The sequence below is a fragment of the Haliaeetus albicilla genome, chromosome 1, assembly GCF_947461875.1.
Source record: "Haliaeetus albicilla chromosome 1, bHalAlb1.1, whole genome shotgun sequence".
Lineage (NCBI taxonomy): Eukaryota > Metazoa > Chordata > Aves > Accipitriformes > Accipitridae > Haliaeetus > Haliaeetus albicilla.
The window spans coordinates 53,912,167-53,933,307 of record NC_091483.1 but is presented as its reverse complement, the minus strand read 5'-3'; the positions used below and the strand labels follow the sequence as shown (position 1 = coordinate 53,933,307).

General features: G+C 37.6%; 1 protein-coding gene across 4 annotated transcripts; it reads right to left on the bottom strand.

Annotated features, from left to right (window-relative positions):
* Positions 1–347: 347 nt before the first annotated feature.
* AASDH (aminoadipate-semialdehyde dehydrogenase) lies at positions 348–21,110 on the bottom strand. Of its 4 annotated transcripts, none has more exons than XM_069789667.1 (15): positions 20,986–21,110; positions 19,960–20,213; positions 17,796–17,916; positions 16,754–17,094; positions 15,785–15,977; positions 13,203–13,444; positions 10,263–10,369; positions 9,646–9,818; positions 8,916–9,108; positions 8,286–8,404; positions 6,115–6,949; positions 4,845–5,008; positions 4,125–4,250; positions 2,668–2,799; positions 348–1,640 (listed from the first exon to the last, which is right to left on the bottom strand). In XM_069789667.1, exons 2-15 carry the CDS (start codon positions 20,187–20,189, stop codon positions 1,242–1,244), a joined length of 3,375 nt encoding a protein of 1,124 aa, XP_069645768.1. In that variant the 5' UTR covers positions 20,190–20,213; positions 20,986–21,110; the 3' UTR covers positions 348–1,241. The 4 variants fall into 4 exon arrangements, with proteins under 4 accessions (XP_069645768.1, XP_069645777.1, XP_069645787.1 ...); XM_069789676.1 differs by lacking the exon at positions 20,986–21,110 and adding an exon at positions 20,691–20,888; XM_069789686.1 differs by lacking the exons at positions 8,286–8,404; positions 8,916–9,108.
* Positions 21,111–21,141: the final 31 nt, after the last annotated feature.

The following is a 21,141-nucleotide window of genomic DNA, read 5'->3' as shown; positions in this document are numbered from 1 at the left end:
ATGACGTGTGTTCTGTGTCTCCTTTTGCTAATCGTGTAGTTCAGGTTTGCATTTTACAGTGCTACAAGTGTCTTGCCTATGTGTTTCTGCTAACGATAAAGCAGAGGAACCAGAGGTGATGAAGCAACATAGCCAGTGCAACCTCTACTTTACTTTTTAATTCAAGATGTTAGAATTCAAAGTAGATGGCTCATCAGAGAGAGATAATAGTTTCTACTATAGTTCTTTTAGAAGACTCATAAGCAGGAAGAGGCTCTCAGTTAAGCATACTTCTGTCACGGCCAATACTTGATTGGCATTACTAAGACCACTGGTAATTCCTTGTAAGGCATTAAAGACAATCCAAACCAGTTCGCACCACCCTTTATTAATAGTTCTCTGTAAAGACACTGTATAAAGCATTCATTCAAATATCTTAAAAAATGATTTAACAATGGCTGATTTGAGCAGTGCACAATTCATCTGGGAACTCACACTGTACCTGTCATTGAAATTTAGTTAAGTATACACATGTAAGTATATTCTCCACTTTAGAATAGAACTAACTCCTACTGACTTCAATGGAGTTTAAGTACATGCTCAACTGAATTGAAGCTGAGGAGGCCCTAGGCTCACAAAGATGAACTATTTGGTTTATAAAAACTAGAGTAAACAGGCCACTACTACCAGGTATATGCAATGCAGGCTGTGCCTTTAGAAATCAAGTTAAAAGTTAGATTAAAAAAAAGGACTTGGGTTACCTTGACATAGCACAGAAACCTTGTCAGACTAGACAAACACCTGTCTGATGCATGGAAGAGCCAGGCACAGGCTAGGCTGGACTCAGAGAGAGGAACACATTCTTCCCACAGAGAGACAAGCATCTTATCCCAAGCTGCAGAGTATGGCACCTTACCACAGTTTCTCCCAATCCTGCAAGTGTTTGAAGCCAAACTACGGACTTTGATTTTCCTATCACACAGGTAAAAGCACAACATTCAAATCCAAACCATCTGAAACATATTCTTTCATGAATTGGAGCTAGGAAATGAGGGAGAGACATTGAAACTTCTGGCTGGGTGCTGAGCAGCCATCCTCCTTCCATCAGTACAGCAAACATCGCTTTACCTACTCTGGACACTGCCTGGTGCAAAATGGTACCTGAGAAATCTGCAAAGAACACCTCTTGCCTACAGTAAAATAGGCACCTGTGAGTTCTTAATTTACAAACGTAAACAATAAAAAGGAAGCAGCCTAACATCTTAGCTGTCTTTTTTCCTTGTTACATACAAATCTAGGCAATAAATGTAATCATTTCTACAGCCAACAACAAGCTTTGTTCCCCATACTACAGGGGAAGAGAAAACCTCTCCTGGAAGCTTATCTACTCCTTCTGCTGTTCCACTCTTGGCATTCAGGATCCACACTTTGCCATCTGTAGATACTGCTGCCAAAAGAATTTTGTTCTTTAAGTCACCACTTTGGAAAACAAATGGTGTTCCATATACACTTGAAGTGGCTTCAAATTTCCACAGTAAATTACCCTCCATGTTACAACAGTAGATAAAACAATCATGGGAGCCAAAAAATATTTCTTGCTTAGTTAAACTTGAGATGCATGGAGATGAAAACACTGGTCCGTTAGTGGAAAACTGCCAAACCTACACACAGAAAGAACATAACCACCCATTATCAAAGGTTGGTGACATCAGTTTGACAGCAACTGTAATTTTTTAATAGACTAGTTGTTGACAGGAGAGCATTTTATTTCAAGAGCATACTAGATTTCAATGAGGGCTGGTAAATACTTGTCAAATAAAAGTTAAGTTTTACACATAGAGTAAGTGATAAAAGACTCATAAAATAGATGTGCAAGAGTTCCACGTAAAGATGGCCAACTTGGGAAAAGAATATTCTTGGGCTGTTGTACCATAATTAGTAATGAACTTTGAGAATTCTGTTAACATGCTGTTCTTTGCCAAAAAGGCAAATGTTCCTTTTGTAATATAGATTTCCTCTGCTCACACTAACAATGTGCAGATCCCTCCTCAAGAGAATATCAGTTCTGCAGCACTGCTGCAAGCAGACAGAGCAGGGCATGGGCTAACGCGTATTTTATAATCGGAAAATGCTTAGGAATTGCCATGTATGCTGCATCTCATGCAAACAAACAGAAACAGTGTCAGTTGCTTTAACGCCAGATAGAAACCACGTTCATCTCTGAGGAACTAAAAAAATATTCTCATTTAATTCAATGTGAAGGCTGACACATTTTGCCGGAATTATGATCTGGCATTTTTTGATAAATGCATAAACATTCTAAGAAACCTTTACTTCCAAATAGCCACCATCTTACAGAATAGATGGCTTTAAACATGCTTGAAAAAGTCCAAAACCAAACCTATGCCATTTAATTTGCTAGCACTACTCTGGACTTTGGGTGTAAGCTCTGAACTAGAATTCTGTTACTGCATCAACCAACTTGAGAGTTTGTAGTTTTGCCAAGAACTGCATGGACGACCGCAGGCAAGCAGTTTTTCTACTTTCTCCTCTCTGTAACAATAGACACTTCCATCTGGTTCACAAAAAGGTATATGTTAATCATTAAACCTCAGGAAACAATATTAATAAAGCATCTTATTCAGGGTTTTGTGATGAACATGAAAAACCCAGCAACACCACTTTTACCTTTTCTCCAGAATGAGTGTAACAATGTAAGTTTCCATCCACACACCCAACACAAACGTACTTCTCATTGCAGTGGGGAGAGGAGAAGAGTGGTTTTCCCAGGAAACTTTTCCAAATCTTATTCCCCGTCACCTGTAAATGGCAGCATGGAATATCTGATGCTTAACACAACGGTAAGAAGCTCCACAAAACAACCCTTCCTTCGCAGCTTGACCCAGCCCTTAAGAATTGGCAAGGGGGAGGCACAAAGAAAAGGCTTCTCCCATCCAGAATGCATACCAGAAGCAAAACTACTCTTCAAATCTCATTCCAACAAAATGTTTAGTGGTTTCCATGGGACACTCAATACCCCTGTTTCACCCTTCTCTTCCCTCCCCCTAGGCAAAATGATAACAGTGTAGCGTAGTAGTTCTAATAAATGACAGATTCATTTTTTATTCCATTCCCAGCAACTCGGTATGTTATGAGGACCAATGAAGGAGAGGATATCTTGAAAGCAAGTCATAGTGATTATGTCCTAAACTGTAAATACTGTAGGAAATGCCGCAACCCACAACCTACAATTGTCACAATAAGCTCCTAACATAGCCTGCGCATTCCTATTTTTATAAATAATCACTTGGAGTTACCGCTGAGTTTCTCAACTACCTGTTACTCAGGATTATGGAAAAAAAAACCCCAAACCTGTTTTTTCTTAATCACAACCCACTAGAGCCACAAAATCATACACTGGTTTTCTAACACTAGGCTGGGTATTACTGAGGAAACTTGTAGTGGGTGGGAGGTAAAGATTGTTAGGATTGATGCTCTGGGTTGCGTGAGTACAAAAACATGAACAGCTGCTCCAAGGGACTGTTCCTTTTATCAGCCAGGACCAGCTGTAAGCCAACAATGCCTCAGAAAACCATGAAATTGCTCCACATCTATCAAGAATGCCATTTCCCTAGTGCAGAGAACAGAATAGCAGTCCAAGATTAAGGGGCACAGCTCTTTAAATGACTACGGGGAGGGGAACAGTAAGAGGAACAAAGGGGCATCTTTCTCTGTTCTGGTTTCAGTAAGTTCTGTGTATTTTTTTTTCTAATCCTACTGTCAAAGGGAAGGAGGGAAAAAAAGAATCTACAGACATGCTCTCACTCACTATTTTAACTGATAAGATAGTATATGGGAATGAGAAGACACTGATTCCAGCTTTGACCTACAGTCAGCATGTAAATTCAAGCAAGTCACTTCAGTTCTCGTATCACCAGATAGCTTTCTGAAATATAGGAATTATTATGGTAACCTTGTGTACAATAATAATAATAATAATAAGGCCCTCAAGTGAAAAATATCTTATGGTAACATACGATCATCTAGTTCCTTTCATCAGAAAAGCAATCTTAACTTCAGAAATGCATTCTGGTTTCATTTAAATTTGAGATTGGGATCAAGGACAAGTAAGCAAAGGTACATACTGGGTTTACAGCCAACAACAGTCCTCCTAGTGTAGCAACATAAAGATGATGTGGAGAAGAACTTAGACAAGGAGATGAAAACACAGCTCCACCTTCACAATGTAACTTCCATATACATGCCTTTTTCTGTAAGCACAAGAAAGATAAAATTTTCAACTGGAGTTAAAGCTCATGTTTACAAAGACCTTTGAATGTCAAGGCTTATCACACACCGCATTTACTCAGCAAACACTAGTTAAGAAGAGAAGATATAATCTACATGCTATTATAGCAACACATATGCCGTTGGCTACTTTCTCTTCCACTAAACAAAAGAAATTCAGCTAATGAAGAGGCAGTATCTGCCCCTCCTGTTCTCCATCTCCCTTCATCTACTCTTTTAGAATATAAGATTCTGTCTCCACCATTAAGCCACAGTTTTATTTCTAGCTGGGCACCCAGCTGAAACACCCACAGAGAATTTAATAACGAAGAAGCTTAAGATTTAGTTTTAACCAGGACTAGTAGCACAAGAACCACAGCTGAGAACAGCACTAAAACTATTTACTACCACATAATCCTAACCCCACTTCAAGCAGGCCCAACTATTTCAGAAGTGTAGTTGTGGACTCCTGAGAATACTAACACCAGTGGAGCTTCATCTGGTGCACAGATAGAGTCTAATAGAGTCTAAGATGGATATTTATTCTTCTATACATAAAAGTTAGTGGGTGGTCTTACGTAAATATCCAAAGTATACACATGTTGGTCATGCGATCCTATGTAGACTAGTCCACTGGAAGGGTCTACAACTGCAGAGCTTTTCACAGTATCTTCTGTGACAAAAGTCCAGTGTATTTCTCCATCACTGCTTTGAAGCACATACACCAAGCCATCATAACAACCTGTGTGAAATAAAACACAACAGGGGAAAAAACAATAATGATTACTTGTATTTATGGTGTGATTTATGCTGCTAGCTGCATCACTGCTGGAAAGAAGTAAGATGACTCAAGAGGCACAGTTTCAAAACATTTTCCAAAGCTCCTCCTCTTCTTTTAGCTCAAAGTCTTTGGTGATAGTTCACACATTGAGTTGATTGTTCTGTGTGTTCTTTCCAGGTTACATTTAGAATACACTTATTTCACTGCTTTTCTATCAAATTTTACAGTAATAATATTAGAAGACATGCAGAGTTGCTGAAAAGGGAGAATGTTTTTTTAATTATCTCTCTCCCTAATTTTTCTTTCTAAAAACAAAGATGCTGAAAGAATAAAGACTGTATGTTTTATAATGAAAACTGAACTGTATTTCTAGAAACTCCTTCAGTTTTAATGAAATATTCAATTTTGTTATCAGAGTAAATAGCAATCAAAATACTAGGAAAAAGATGGTAACATTAGCTTTGTATAAAAAAACTCACCACCTGGACATCTGTGCTAACCAGTGAACGTATTAGCTAAAAAAGATAAAACTAAGATGAATAACAGCAACTCCATTGACAATGGATATGACAAAACCAAAAAACTATCCTAACGTGTTCTTTACATTTCCAAAAAGAAGAGTCAAATGAGATAATTAAACTCTGTGAAAAATAATCTGAGGCACCATGTACTAATTTCTACCTCTATCAATTTTTAAAAGACATTTAAAGACTGTATCACCTTTCTATATTTTTTTAAAAAAACAGTTTAAAGGTCATACCTTAATCAACCACTAAAAAGAAACCATACCCATTGACTATTCCTTAATAAGGCCTTATTAATAAATTGGCATATAATAAACCATAAGTGTATATGTTAGATAAGCTCCATCACTGGTTATCATGAAACTTAAATTACTTCTTCCTTCTGTTTCTATTTTACAGTAAATTAGTTCTGAAACAGATATGGAATTTTATGGGTAAGTGTAGATAGAGGACATTCAGAGGTAAAAAATAAGATTCTCTGTCATTCATCTCATATTTAGCACAAAAAATAATTTATAATGAAGGCTAAAACAGAAGACATACCAACAACAATGAAATTTCCACATTTGGATACGCAGGCAGAAGATTCAATACGATCTCCAAGGTTCTTCTCCCATTTGATTTCTCCCAAATCTAGATCAATCGCCTGCATTGCATGAGAGTGAGAGCCAACATATACAGATGCAGATACTTCTTTAGATGGTATTACAACCAGTGGTGATGCATCAACACATTTTCTTGTATTTGACTTCCATCTTATGCATAATGCCAACTCTGCTGTTGTTACATGACTACATTCTGCAGGGATTTGCTGTACAGAGCAACAGTCGGTTTTATTTGCCTTGTTCGTAACTGTTAAAATTCTGTTCTCCATTTCATACCCTTGTGCATGGCTTTTCATTATACTTGGAGTGACTAAATGCTGAAAAGATGGCTGCTGTAGCAGTTCCACTCCTACCTGTACTGTATTAGTGGGCTGCATAAAAGACTTGGTGAAATTCATAGAAAAAAATTTATTTCCTCTGCTTAGTGCAATAAATGAAGTTAACCCTGAAGCAACCTCAAGACCTCTTTCAGATTTCAGTTTAATGTATTTTCCATGGAGTTCCTCTCCACTGTTCCCACTTAATTTTCTTTTCACAACATTGTCATAATTCATTAATTGGTCTTCATCTGAAAACAGAATTTTAAGAATATGTCCATAAACTTCTTCAATCGAGCGGCTGAGAATAACTTCAAGGAGTCCAGGTACAGCTTTGCCTACTAGCATCTCAATTTCATCGTAAAATCGTAGAGCCTTTAAGGAGTCTCCACCACTGTACAGAAATACCGCATCTTTAGAAATTCCAGTGGAATCACCTAGGAGACCCAGAACAGACTAGAGAAAAGAAGGAAAGAGGTAACAGTCCATAGGTGTTATACCATGTTGCACACATAAAAACTCAAGTTGGGTAAAATCCACCTGAATACCCAGAAGTCCCACTAAATCAACAACTGGGGAAACTTACTACTCTGCAGAAAAATCACGTGAAACATACTAGTGCCAATAGAGGTAGTGATGGAACAAGAGCTTGGGAGGAACAGAGAAACAGGGAGATACTAATTCTGTACTACAAAATATTTTGCTCAATTCCAATTCTGCAGTCTAAGAAATTAAAGCAAATTGTGCTGCATTTTTGTTGGCCATTTTCAATCTCGATACCATTTCTCAATGACAACTTTGCAGATAAAACATTGATGCCTTTTGATAAAATGGGTTTACATACTTTATTTTATTAATAAAACTTATATAAACTTCTTTTACTTTAGAATTAAGTAACCTACTTATCTACCCACTTTTGAAGCTATAACCCCTTCAATTCATGAAGGATTTTGGATTTGGCATTGTAACTACAACAAACAGCAATTACTATGTCTCCTCTCACTTGCGCTCCCTGCTTGTTAAGTCTGGATGTGAAGTCCAAATCCTCTGGTTTTGGAAGCCACCTTCTGCTGTCCATAATGGGTCTAGGGCACATCCTATCCCTTTGGGTTATCATTTTTATAGCCACCAATACGGTAAGTATCAGCACAGGCAAATTGTGTTACTAATTTCACTACGTTTACTTGTTCAAGTCCTAGCCACAGCAAATACCACTTTCAGGTGAAACTTGGAAGACTACATTCGGAAAAAAAAAAAAAAAAAAAAGTAATACTGTTTGGCATCACATTTCAATACTTTGAAAAACAAGTCTTCAGCACAGAAATTTAGAAACAATACAGACAGTCCAAGAGACAATTACACGACTGTGCCATCTGTTTTAAAAAGACTCTTCAATTCATAATTATCTTGAGAAATAAGAAACTCTACTAACACAGTAGCTATTTTGTACAAAGTTTCCATGTCCCAGTTCCTTGTTTCCCTTAGGGATACCTTCTTTGGCATGTAAAGCAGTATTCAAAAAGCTACTGACAGGTTACGTCCTTCCTATGCTAATTGCTTATACCTCAGAGCCTGCAGCTTTATCTGATAAGAGAAATATAAATGACTCCCTCTTGGCCACTGCAGAGTGACTATATTTAAGTATTAACTGAACAGAAAGAGCTGTACTGCTTCAATCTATAGGCAGCTAGAATGTTCTGGTTGCATTAGTCATACTTCTTAAAACTGTTTAATTCCTGACACATGTATAATGATCCACTTGCAAAGATAAAAAGGCAGCTCAAAATACTACCTTCCATAAATACTGCAATCTTTCCCACAATTCCTCTGCGCCACTCAGCTTACTGTCACGCCTTCTGGAGTTTAGATGGTTCTGGTAAATCTTGTTCAGTTCAGATATATCAACTTTGCCTTTGTAGAAAATAAAGTATGATTTTTTTCATTGCTCTTTTAGCATTTACACTTCCAAAACCTGCTCTGCCCAAATAGTCACTCTATTCTTGTACACATTTCCTTATTTATAGTCAGCTGCACCTGTATTTTTTTTTTTACCCAGTCAATCAACTACACTTAACAGAACACAACAAGGCTTTGGAAAATTTACCCTAGTCTCCCACATAATCCCACTTTCAGGGCCTGATCTTTCCCCAGCTGGAGTCAGGGTTCTGTTGCAGACAGCAACAGGAACAACAGCAAAGAAATGTGCAGTGTTAATATCAAACTGATTTTACTAAATTGATTTGACTCTCAAACAAAACATTATCAAGAAAATATAATACATGGTCATAATTTCTTACTAGGAGTTAGTTATCTAATCTAGGCATTTAAAAAGCCCAATCAGGTACTGGATTTTGATCAATTTAAAAAAAAGGAATAGAGACCATTAAAATAAGTGGCAAGGGTACTTAACAGTTTCATTTACCATGTGATGTTAAAGGCAAAGCTTTAATCAGTACAAGCTCATCAGGGACTGCATGAGCTGGTAGACGTTTCTGGAGTTCTTTAAGTGTTTCTCTCTTTTCTAAATCATCTTTGGGTACAACAAACAGGATAAGTTTTTCCTGCTGATACCAGGTCACTGCACAAGCTTCTACCTGACAAAGATCTTCAGCAGCCTGTAATTAAAAAGTATTAGTCTTGCTTTAAAAGGCAGTTCATCAATAGAGTAAAAGAAGTAAAAACCACAATTTTAAAAAGTACACATTTAAAATTTGTATTTGTCTCGCATTCCTACGTAACATCATATGAAATACCTTCTCTTGTAGCAAAAGTTTGTACTACTTCACAGAAAAACAAACTCATAGATAGATGCATTATTTGCCTAAATGCCATGAATGAGATACAATCCCTGAGTCTGACATTCAGTCTTGTAGAACAATCACTATATAAGAGTGCAATGCTCAGTATTTTTCAGGTGTTTATACAGTCCTCAATTCTGCTGGCAGAAACCATACAATGAAACAGATTTCCAAGAACTCCTCCCCAAACTCCTCCCTAAATTATGTGACTAGATTTTTGATAATACACCCTCCCAATTTCTTTAAGACTCCTAAAAGTCATCTGAAGATGAGCAAATCCACATTTCTGATAATTATCTGTTCCTTATTCCTGTTCTTATAACGGCATACTCTACTTACTAGATGTTTTATTACCTGCTGCAAACATTCAATATTAAAACGTTTGCCGTGACGTTTAATCTGATTGTCCTTCCGACCCAAGAAGAACAACTTTGCGTTCTGCACTCTTACAAAATCCCCTGTTTCTCTCATTGTGCCCAGGGGTACAGTTATTTCATCATCAAGGAAGCAGATTCGTTCTTCACCACCTACACAAGAACAGATCGTGGTCACATATATCAAATGACTAACTGTAAATGAAAATTATAAAAAGTATTTTATCAAATTCTCCTAAACTATAACAAGCATTATAAGCAAGTACTAAAAGATTAGTATCAGTGTCTAAACTTCTGCAATGTACAAACTGGGCTAAGCAGTTAATTCAGAGAAATTACTTCAACTGCGAATGTCAAAATGCAAGCAGGAAAAAGTCAATATAATGAAAGCACAGACTGCAGATAAAATTATGGTAATTTCCTGTTCATCATTCCAACAACCTAAAATACCATCAGAAGGTTCCCAGCCCAATGGGAACTTAAAATGCTGTATTAATCTGTACATCAGAGGCAGACACCAAGTAAAACAATCAATGTATTATTAAAACTCAATTAATTAAGAAAAGTATCTTAGAAGAGTAAGAAATATAAAATAACCTATAAATATTTGTCCCTCGCCTTCTAGAACAGCAGAACCGTTGGTATCTCTGACCTCAACTTTTGTTCCAAGGAGCGGTGATCCCAAGGGTATAGGGAAATCAGTTCTAAATATATTAAAGAGAGAAATAGCAAAAATCTTTCCCTTCTGAACACAAAACAACTGTTCCAGAAATGAGTTAGCATACAGTCTCTTAAAGGGTTGGTATTAGAGCAAAAGTAGATGCTTGGGGCTTCTTTCTACTAAAATGTTTCTTCTTTAAAAACATCTCAATTTTTTCAAAATTAAAAACCTCATCAGTGTGCATAGGTTTCATTATACATGAAAAAAACACAGAATAATAGAAAATAAGGCTTGAATGGACCCTGAAATACCCTGAGAGTACCCCGAGAATTTCAGCCAGTTTTTAAGTCCCCCAGGTTGAAAATTCCATCAAGTCAACCAATTTAAACACATGTAACTGCTTTCTAATTTATTCTTTCCCTGTCCTACCTAGTTTGAGCTTTTATTCTATTACTGGTGTTGTGGCAACAAGTACAACTGACTCTTTCAGAAAAGACTGAAATAAAAGAAACTGTAATTTCAATGTCATGTATCTATTACAGACTTCTTCTGTTGAGCTGCAGACCAACTCCTTCCTTTCTCTTCATTCTCTAGCCTCCTCAAGCACTTGCAGAACCTCATTTATTGAATATAGACACTATTTCTGAGTGGGAGTAGAGAATAATACATTTTCTTCAGTAAAGGAAAATTTAAAAAGCAAAGTAACTTTAAATAACTTTGGTAATATATGAAGTTAGGCATGGGTTCCAGTTCAACTTCTATCATAAAGACTCATATTTTAACCTAACAGTTCTTGTTCAATTCCTGTTATTTAGGCTGTTGAAGCTTCTCCTTTTCTCTGATCAGTCAATGAATTATTTATCTCAAGTTGATGAAAAAGCAGTCAAATTTTCTAAAATGTGTATTTCTGCCAAGTGAGAATCTTCTCCTCCTTTTCCTTTCTCTGGTCAGCTTCAAAATATAATTACTTGACAAACAGGTGTGAGAAAGCATCCCAGATATTCAATGTGTCTGCCCCATACCATAGGGAAGTCCCAACACAAAGAAGAGTAGAATTTAAATTCACCAAACAAAACGTCAAGATTCCTACATATACCATAGAACAGCAAAAATAAAAGACAAACACCACCTCATTTGGCCATTATGATCAAGAGACTTGGGATTAGACACTTAATTTTGCCAAACTTACCTAAGAAACTGAGGGATGCAGACCACTAAGGCACTAATTTTGTGCTGATTTTTTTTAATTTTCTAGTGTTCTCCAGAAACTGTGCCAGTTGTCATCATTCAGCTAGCAAAAATAAAAGCCCACTGTACTCCAACTGTCCTACCAATACTAAGAAATGAAGAAGACATAAAATGGTCTGTCCTGGTTTTCTTGTATCTGCATCTGCTTACTGCAAAGGAACGCTAATTCCCTTTGCAATGACGCTTAGAGGGAACTGGCTGCGAGGTGAAGGATGGGAAACAACAGTCAGAGACTATAAAAACTTCCATCATTCTAACTGCACATCAGTTAGGACTGAAGAACAACACATTACCTCTGGAGCACAGAAACTTTGAGTAGAAAAAACAGTTTCACTGAGGAGAAGGTAATTTTTGAAGTCAGAGAAACCAGAATGAATATGAGTTTTGCATGATAGTTTAGTAACACTTTATGACCACCCACCATTTTCAGTCTTTGACGGTTTAAGTACCAGGTTAATATATCACATCATTTGTCGAAAACATCCCATTTCACAAAACAAGTCTAACTCAAGTCACATGTATGATTATCATGTCAGGGAATAATCAGAGATTTCAGAGAGCAAATGAAACACTGAGATAACTGGAAGTACCTTTCATGACCCTGACACTCCTGCAACTCTCTTTATAAAATACAATGAACAACAACAAAAAAAAAGCAGTAATTGAGTGAAAATGGCAGAGTGCTAAATGATGAGAAGAAAGTACTTCTGCAAGTCCAAGTAAAATTACTGTGAGACCTTGTGTGAGCCACTTTGGACAAATTTCTGTCATCCATACTACTCAAGTAACATCGGTGGGATCATTTGCTGAATAGCGTATTATCCAGTATTAGAAAAAACACAGTACCTAGTCTCCACTTAATCGATTATTTGTGGAGTTTTAAAAACTGTAGGCAAAAGCATGGTAGCAGTAAGATATACACGTATATCTACTGATTACATTTGAAAGTAACCTTTAAGCATTTTTGCTTAAAATAAGTAAATCTCAGAAGTAATATTCTGAACTTGATAGAGCGAAGGTATGAGTATATCTTTGTTCCGAGGCTATGATTAAGAGTTACAGAGCCCCAGTTCTTTACTCTCACTGAGAACTGTGTTGGGCATCTTCTCTTTGAACATGCAAGATCTCAATGGAAAAGCCTAATGATGAGCAACAGCATGGCTAACTGAAGTTCATAGCAAATTGGGTAGGAGCCATTTGCCTGCAGAAGTGCAACACTAATTCAATACTGCCACACAGTCAGAGACAGCACACCCTGGACTAGGCTAGTTCAGGTTCAGCATGTGGAATCACAGGCTGGAATGAGGAAGAGGTCTAGATACAGAGATGACTAAAACAGAGACCATCATGATGCATTATGTGAAACTTAACAGGTCTACAAGTACACAGGATTACAGACTGCAGTTCTGTGGTTCAAGAATCACTCATCAAGAACTTTTACTTGAGGGGGCTGTGTTAGAGCATGAGAGGATAGATTAGTCTATTTGTACATAATAAAAAAAAAGTAATTTCTACCAGCATAAACACTCATAAGGACTTAGTAGTCCTGGAAACAGGAGACCAACATTCTATTTCTAGTGATTTTCATCGTTCACATGCCAAGCCATGAAAACAGTGAAATTTCCTACCTAAAATCAGAACTAAAAACCTCTTCAGGAATCTTGTAGCAAGTGGCCCAGCTTGACACTTCAGTAATACCATACAGATTAAAAATACTTGTTTTGTTCTCCTTGTGCTTCCAACTTTTCAAGAGATTCAGTACAGGAAATGCTTCACCACCAAGGGCTAACACACGGAGTGAAGTGTTTGCAGACAACACTGTTGATTTAATAATGTGAGCTCCAAACCTTCTGAGAAGTGTTGGTGTTGCCTGAATGATACATATTAAAGAAAAAAAAATTGAAAAAAAAAGAGTAAAACCTGTTACATTTTTTCAGTGTATGTGTAAACCTCTTCCTGCTTTATCATATCCACTGCACAGCTATATTGTGGATGTACTTAATCATCTACATATAGTAGATGGCATCAACCATCAGATACCAATATAGATTGTGCTGTTTTTTCCAAGATTTTGTTTATCCCTTAATAAGCACTATCAGCACCAATCTAGGTTCTTCTGCAGAGCTTCTAGTTTATTTGGATGTTATGGGTTCCATGTTGCACCTCAGCTATTATCTAAAGTGTGTGCACATTAGTTCTTTAGTTAATTACTTTGAAATAGAAAGCAGCAAACACAGTCTTCTCTTGATGTTACTGTTTGTGCTTTTTCTTGCTTCATTCCAGCATGTTACAGCTAAAAATATAACCTATACATCTGATTAACCTTCTTATAGAAAATTTAAAGACCTTTCCATAACACTAAAAATTTGTAGGATGCCAGACTTCGGGTTGTTACTGATTTCTGTAAATATACCGATTTACAAAGATTAGTCTTTCTGAAAGCTTTCACCTCACTCTCCAAAATGAGCAGAGGAAAGGAAAAAAAAAAAAAAGGCGGGGGGGAGAGTGGAATCCAAACAAAACAGCTTCCTTAAATACAGCTACTTCTGTAAAGCTACCAGTGATGTAGAGCCCTTTCACTAAGGGGAAAAACAGCACATCATTTTAACAGACACTCACGCTTCACTCTTATTCTTAACCATTTTTTCTAGTAAGAGGACTGGAAAATTAATTTAATTATTTCTTACCAGGTTATTTTCTTCCAGTAATGGATGACGACCACCACTTTTCAACTGATCATTTTAACTTTAGTAAATTATAGTGAAGAAAAAAAGGGGTAAAAATTACTCTTCCCCTCCCTCATAATCACTTTTCAGACTTCTCAAGTCTCCTTGAGCAAGTCAAGAGGGGAATGTAATGCCTTGCTATAATTTAAGAAAAATCACAAAATTATTCATCATCAGTTAAGCTATAAGGAGAACATTTTTGTCATCAATTCAGCTAAGAAGCCCTTCCTTCACTGATTAAGACAATGATAACAACAACAAAAAAATCACAAAATCAAACTTTCCTTAGGAAGACATTTCAAATATCTTCACTGCACCAAATTCCACCTTTCTCTGTTAATGCTTAACATCTTTATAAAAAAAAATAATCTTAAAAAGTCTTAAAAAATGTTAAAAAATATTGCTAATAGTGGGATTTTTTTTTTCCTAAAGGCAAGCGAGCTAAACTGATCAAGAAACTTGTATGTTACAGCAAAATCTACACCACTGAGATTTACAGCAAGGAATAAAGTTACAAAATTTAGATTTTGTGGATCTTGGTGGATTTTTTCTGCTAGAATCTCAACTACCATCATTCCTCCAAAAGAAAAGGAAACCTTAGCATTTCTAGCAGTGCAAATACTTCAGAATTACAACATTAATGACAAGCAAGGCTTAGGGGTTGATTTATCACAATTAATAGACTAACCAGACCATGCTCATTTTGTTCAAAGTCGGTTACAAGTGAGATCCCTTTCTAGCGACTCTTGCCCCCACACCCTTTAAGTTTCTATACTCAATTAATAGTTTTACAAAATACCTTGTTACACTACAAGGCAAGGACTAGGCTTATTCAGCCATGCTGGATGCTCATAACTTCAAGCAAATTTCCCAAAACTGAACTTTGCAACTATTAAAATTGAGATCATATAGGAGATGATCTATTCCAAGGCATAAGGGGCACATGAAGCCTCATATAAACATGTAACCTGAAAACAGTTAGTGTTGCTGTGGAATCAATTATTCTCTTGCTCTCATTATTGTAAAAAATGACAAACATTTTATCACCCTATAAATGGCACTGGTTTAGTTGTATTTTTAGCATAGAGACTAAGTTGTTTATGAGGAAAGACTCCAAGATCAAGCCCATTAAAAACTGCTAAAAATGTCTCTAACAGGTTACTCCATTACCAGATTCTTTGGAACTAACTGCTTAATTAACAGAATAATTTAATTAATTCTTAAGAACTAATGGTTTCTTAACATGAATGTTGGTTTTATCTGTAGTTAATTGTTTTCTGTCACAAAATGTTTGAGGCTTCCATCAAATGGTAATATTTTAAACAGCTAACACTCTACAGCAAAAAAGGATAGCATGAGCTGCGCCTTCAAGGAAGGCCGCTCCTGTTCTATTATCATCAGTGTCTAGACTGATGAAAAAGCAGTACACATTAGCAAAGGTGAGAAGCAAGACACTGAAGACACTTATTTCAGGCATTGCCTACCTGCAACACTGTCACATGGTGATGGTGAAATAGGGCAGCAGACAGCTCCACAGGCATCATTTTAATAGTGTTTGGTACTACAAGAATAGAGGCTCCGCTTGTCAGAGCAACAAACAATTCAACCACAGATGGGTCAAATGTTAGAGGAGAAGCCAGGAACAGCACATCATCCTGTGTGATCTCAAATATTGATCTAAAATAAGAAAGCTAGGAATTACAAATCCGATGCATGTTGTTAAAAAACATTTCCAAACTAGAAGAGCAGCATGAAAGAAATGCGCTTTAGCAAAGCTAAGGTCTTAAGGGCTGCTCTGAATATATAGGTATATGCAGACCAGACAACTTGAGCAAGAGCTCCTGCATCAAGACTGTAACTATTGATTAAGCTAATGAGGTCCTTTACAAAGATATCCACCACGTTGCACACCAATACAGTATGTTGAAGGGCATATTTCAACTAATTGATGCTCATTAAAAAAAGAAAAAAGAAAAAATATGCTATTTTCCAGAGTAGATTTTTTTAGAAGGTATTAAATGAAGCAGAAAGAAACCTAGGCAGCCTAAAAAGGCATTAGGACTTAAAAACTACAGAAAACACTAAATACAACTGTGAACAAATAATTAATTTTTTTAATCTACCTCTTTTAAGTTGCAAGCCAGAATACAATAGTTACAGCAACAGCATATTATTTGAAGTACACCTGTTGAAAATTCAGGTCAAGCACCATTTAAACATTAAAAATACCAGTTAGAGAAAAAAAGTTTTATATGATACTATTTAGAAACAAAAGAAACAAACACAAATAAATCTGATACGGCAGGGAAAGAAGATGAAGTGAAGCAGTGTTAGCAAAAACCCCATCTACACTTCTCTGAAGTATTAAAAAAAAAAAAAAAAAAAAAAAAAAAGAGTCCCTAAGCATCAAATCTGTGAAAGCATTTAAAAGGAAAACCGGAAAACACACTTACTTAAGATGCTGAATATTTGGCACTATACATTTATGAGGCACTCTGACTATTTTCGGGATCCCTGTAGTTCCTGATGTATGCAAGGCATACGCTAAAGAGTATTTCTGTCCAATGTCCATGTACCCTCCTTCTGATGTTTTTACTTTGGTTTGATCTGGGCAAACAGTAGATCCTGGCTGCAAGTTACCCATAGCTTTGAAAGGTTCATATTTACTTTTCACATTGTCTACTTGTGAATTTAAATCAGCGTTGCTCGAGCACATTTGGAAGAGAGTTAAACCAGTATGTTCTATTGTGGAAGAATTGTGGTAAAAATAACCAACATGGGACGTCCGGAATTTCTGTAAGAGAAAATAAACAATTTAAACAGTAGAACTCAGGATGCACTCTTACTGTTCTAATATATGCAATGAAATATGAAACAGCATTTCATACAAATAAGCTGTGATTTTTCATGCCTCTACTTCTGGACGATACACATCAGTTTTAAGCTCATGGATTTTTATGTATTAAATACGAGTGAACACAGACTTTCTAATGCGAAATAAACAATTCTCTGAGCAAATAAGGAAAAGAAAGGGAAAATATACAAAAGAATTCTGCAGAAGACAAAGAACTCTGAATTATAACTAGATGGTGCAATCTTGTCTATTCCCTTTGCAATGAGTGAGGGTACACGATTTGGGAGGAGTTGGACAAAAGAAAAGCAAAGAATTAAACGCAGGAGGTTTTTTTTTTTTTCAACTATTGCAAAGATTTCCAACTTTCAACCTTTACATATGGAGAAGCAAGTCTGGAAAAGTCTTCCAATGCCAGTGCCAGTTGCCCAGACAACACTCTAATAGGAAAGTAGGCAATTTTTTTTGAAGAGAAGCACTTTGTACTTCTAATTTTAAAGATGTTCTTTTCTGAATGAGAAAGACCTCTTGACATGAAGAAACAAAACAAGTCCATCCAAGCTTATTAAAACAGAACACAATCTGAATAGCTACACATTTCTAAATTGCCCTTTAATGCTTCCTGTAGAAGCCTGAACACTTACATTTATTTTGTCATTCTCAACGAGAATATACTGAAGATTGCTTTTCTTCATGAAGTAAGAGGATAACACTGGTGGTGCATCTGGATCAATAGGAGAATAGGCAGCTGGAACTTGAAGGATTCTAACAAGACACAAATGTTTTAAACTTATTTTAAAAGAATTAAGAAAACCCTCTTAGATTTCTCAAATGTTTCTTTTATAGTTCCCAGCGCTAGAAAATGTAGTCATAACGTGACTTAAAGATTTTGTTGGAAATAAGGTAGGAAGAATAATCAGTGTTGCCTTTTGGTATCTTACAGCAAGGAAAAAGATTAAAGCTAGATGAAAACATTCAACATTATTTCTGGCCAAGCAGGTTGGTGATGACAAAGGTATCACTGATATCAACAGCACCACATTTTAAAACCTTCTGCTATTGACTAGGAGCAGAAATATAAGCTTTTCATTTATACATATGCAACATATAAAAACATATTTAAAAAAAAAACACCACAAAAAAGTCTGCACACCGAAAACACCTTCTCTTCTCACTAGTCTAAAGAATCCAGCATAAGAAAATCTGAGCACCTACTGGAATTTCTTCCTTAATAAAGAAGCAGAGGAACACCAAGTATCATTCTCTTGTCATTCGCTGCCCTTCACATTGTAGTGCTTCCTCAACAGTTGCTCACTACAATCCCTCCCTCTAGTGGCTCCATTTGATAAAGACAAGCACTTGAATTAATGCCACAAAAAGCCAAATATGAGTAAGTGGCGACTAAAATATGAACGGTTCCCATAAATCTTCACATTTCTTCCAGGGCTGGGTTCCCACATACAATTAGTTATACTTCCTCTTTGTGCAAGTGATTTATCACTGCAGTAATGACAAGATACAGAACAAAGACTTAGAAACCACAGCGCTCTGTGTACTCCCAGTAGCCACTGGTACCAGTAAGCAACTAAGCCTGCCTTGCATCACACGACAGTTAACTACTCAGCAACGATAGCTGTAAAAATCAAAACGCCCCAGCAGTTCCCAGTCACACAGCAAAAGAAACCTGTGTTGCTGCTCAGTTGATTGGGATATAGGACAAATCAGGTTGCAAGGGACCTCAGGATGCCTAGTCCAACCGCCTGCTCAAGCAGGGCCAGCTGTGACACCAGACCAGGTTGTTCAGAACTTGATCCAGTCAGGTCTTGAAAACCTCCAGGGATGGTGCCGGCACAACACCTCTGGGCACCTGCTCCACTGCTGGACTGGGGGAAAAGTTTCCCAAACACCGAGAAAGTTCCTCACTACTTCTGGGAGGTTTATGATTACAGCACTCATTCTCTCACTTCACTGAAATCTTTATACTCAACTATGATACATCTTCTTGCGCTACTGTGTATTTTATGTGCCGTGTGACAATAGGAAAATAATGACACACATCATCCCCCTAGAAAGCACAACTGCTGGTGTATACATCAGCTGAAGAAAATATCCTTGTGATGTGATTCCCTACTACATCATAAATGCAATGGATATAAAAGTTACATATATAAAGGATATAAACATTAGCATTCATCAGCAGAAGTAGGATTTTAAAAATTGCTGAATTAACATGAGTGTTGAGATCACAAACATTTCAATTTCCTAGCCATTAAGTAATCAATGTGACTTTAGTGCTGCATTGCTCACTACTTTTTTCTACAATATTTTTAATGGAACTTTAAATGTATACTCATTTAGCTTAAAGCATGAAATTTGTTTTCAATGCATCTTTTTTTTGCTAGCAAGACAAGAATACACTAAAAACCCTGCATCCTTCTTTTGTACGTATACATTTATTCTCTTAGATTACCTCCATTTCTCAACAAGCACAACAAAGACGCTAGTCATTGATTTTTATATTTCTATAAATATGCTTAATCACTTTTTTAAAAAAAAGAAAGATAGTTACATGCACTTTAGATCAATGAACTTAAAAGTTGAAAAAAACTTTAGCAGTGGCTTTTCAAAAGGTTATAATACTGCCATCTTTTTTCTTAAAGAATGCAAGACTCCAGTGCCTCTTGACTGTATTACTATGGTGTTACTGCATTTTTGTTGTTATTAAAAATATAAACAAACTGAAAATTTGCTTTAGTAGAGATGACCCTTAAAAAAAACAACACAGATTGCAAGCATTCAAACCATTACCCTAAGATCCAAGACGGTAAGTTTATTCCTGGATAGCAATAAAGGCCTATTTCACATTTTCCTTGCGGATCACAGTGCTTTTGAAGGAACGCTGTTAATTCCATGGCAAGCTTAACCACTGTCGCATACGTGTAGAATGTTGGAGGTTTGCCATTGCATTCATCAAACCAAACCGCTTGTCTATCAGAGTACAGGCTAGCTGCACAATTCACCAGTTCCTGAAGAGTCATCTCAGCCGCATCTCTTCAATCGCCCTGAAAGATTAACAAACCAGACTGCATTGTCACCTCCTAACTTTTAATACTGTGGTCAAATTATATAAGCACACAGAACGCTACCAAGAACGAAAAAAGATCCTTGGCAGAAAACGCAGTTTCACCACACCTTATATTGCACAAGCGTGAAGCTTAATACTTTTATCATTTCCCATGGGTCTTATCCTAAGGCCCAGGATACAGTGATTCACCAAGATTTCATTGCACAGAGGTAGTTTGCCCCTCACCGTTACACCTTTATTTTTAAAGCGAAGCACAACTGAATTAATAACTTCATTCACCCAACTCAATTCGTAATTTTCTCTTTAACGGAACTGTGAAATACGAATCTTGCCTTTGCAAGCAGAAAGCCCAACGCGTCGATGGCCAAGGCCTTTAGGGTGCTGCTGCACGCCTCTACCCCGCGGGCCCTCCCCACCACCGTACCGGGTACCACCGTACCGGGTACCACCGTACCAGGTGGCCGAGCCACGGACCCGAAGGCTCCGGGCTAAGGCCCCCCCTCTCCGCTCCGCTCCGCCCCGCCAGGGCCAGGACTCCGCAGCGGTCCCGAGCGAGGACAGGCGGCTCCTCCACACGCCGGCCACGCTCAAAGCCCCCCGTTTCCACAGACGGCCGGGGCGGGTGGCTGCCCCACAGGCACCGCGGGACCGCTCCGCGACAGACGCCATCACCGCAGCCCCGCCGACCACCACCGCCGCCGCTGGCCCCAAGGGGTTCGAGGCAACAACCGCGCCGCGCCCGTCCCCACCTGAAGAAGCGCCCAGCAGCACCCGCCGGCGCCCTCCTGCTCTGCGTCGCCACATAGCAACGGAAGGTCGACGCTTCTGATTGGCGGGACAGACTCAGTCCTGCCCGACTCGGCAGTAACGCGATGCTCTCATTGGCCGACGGCCGTCGCGGGCTT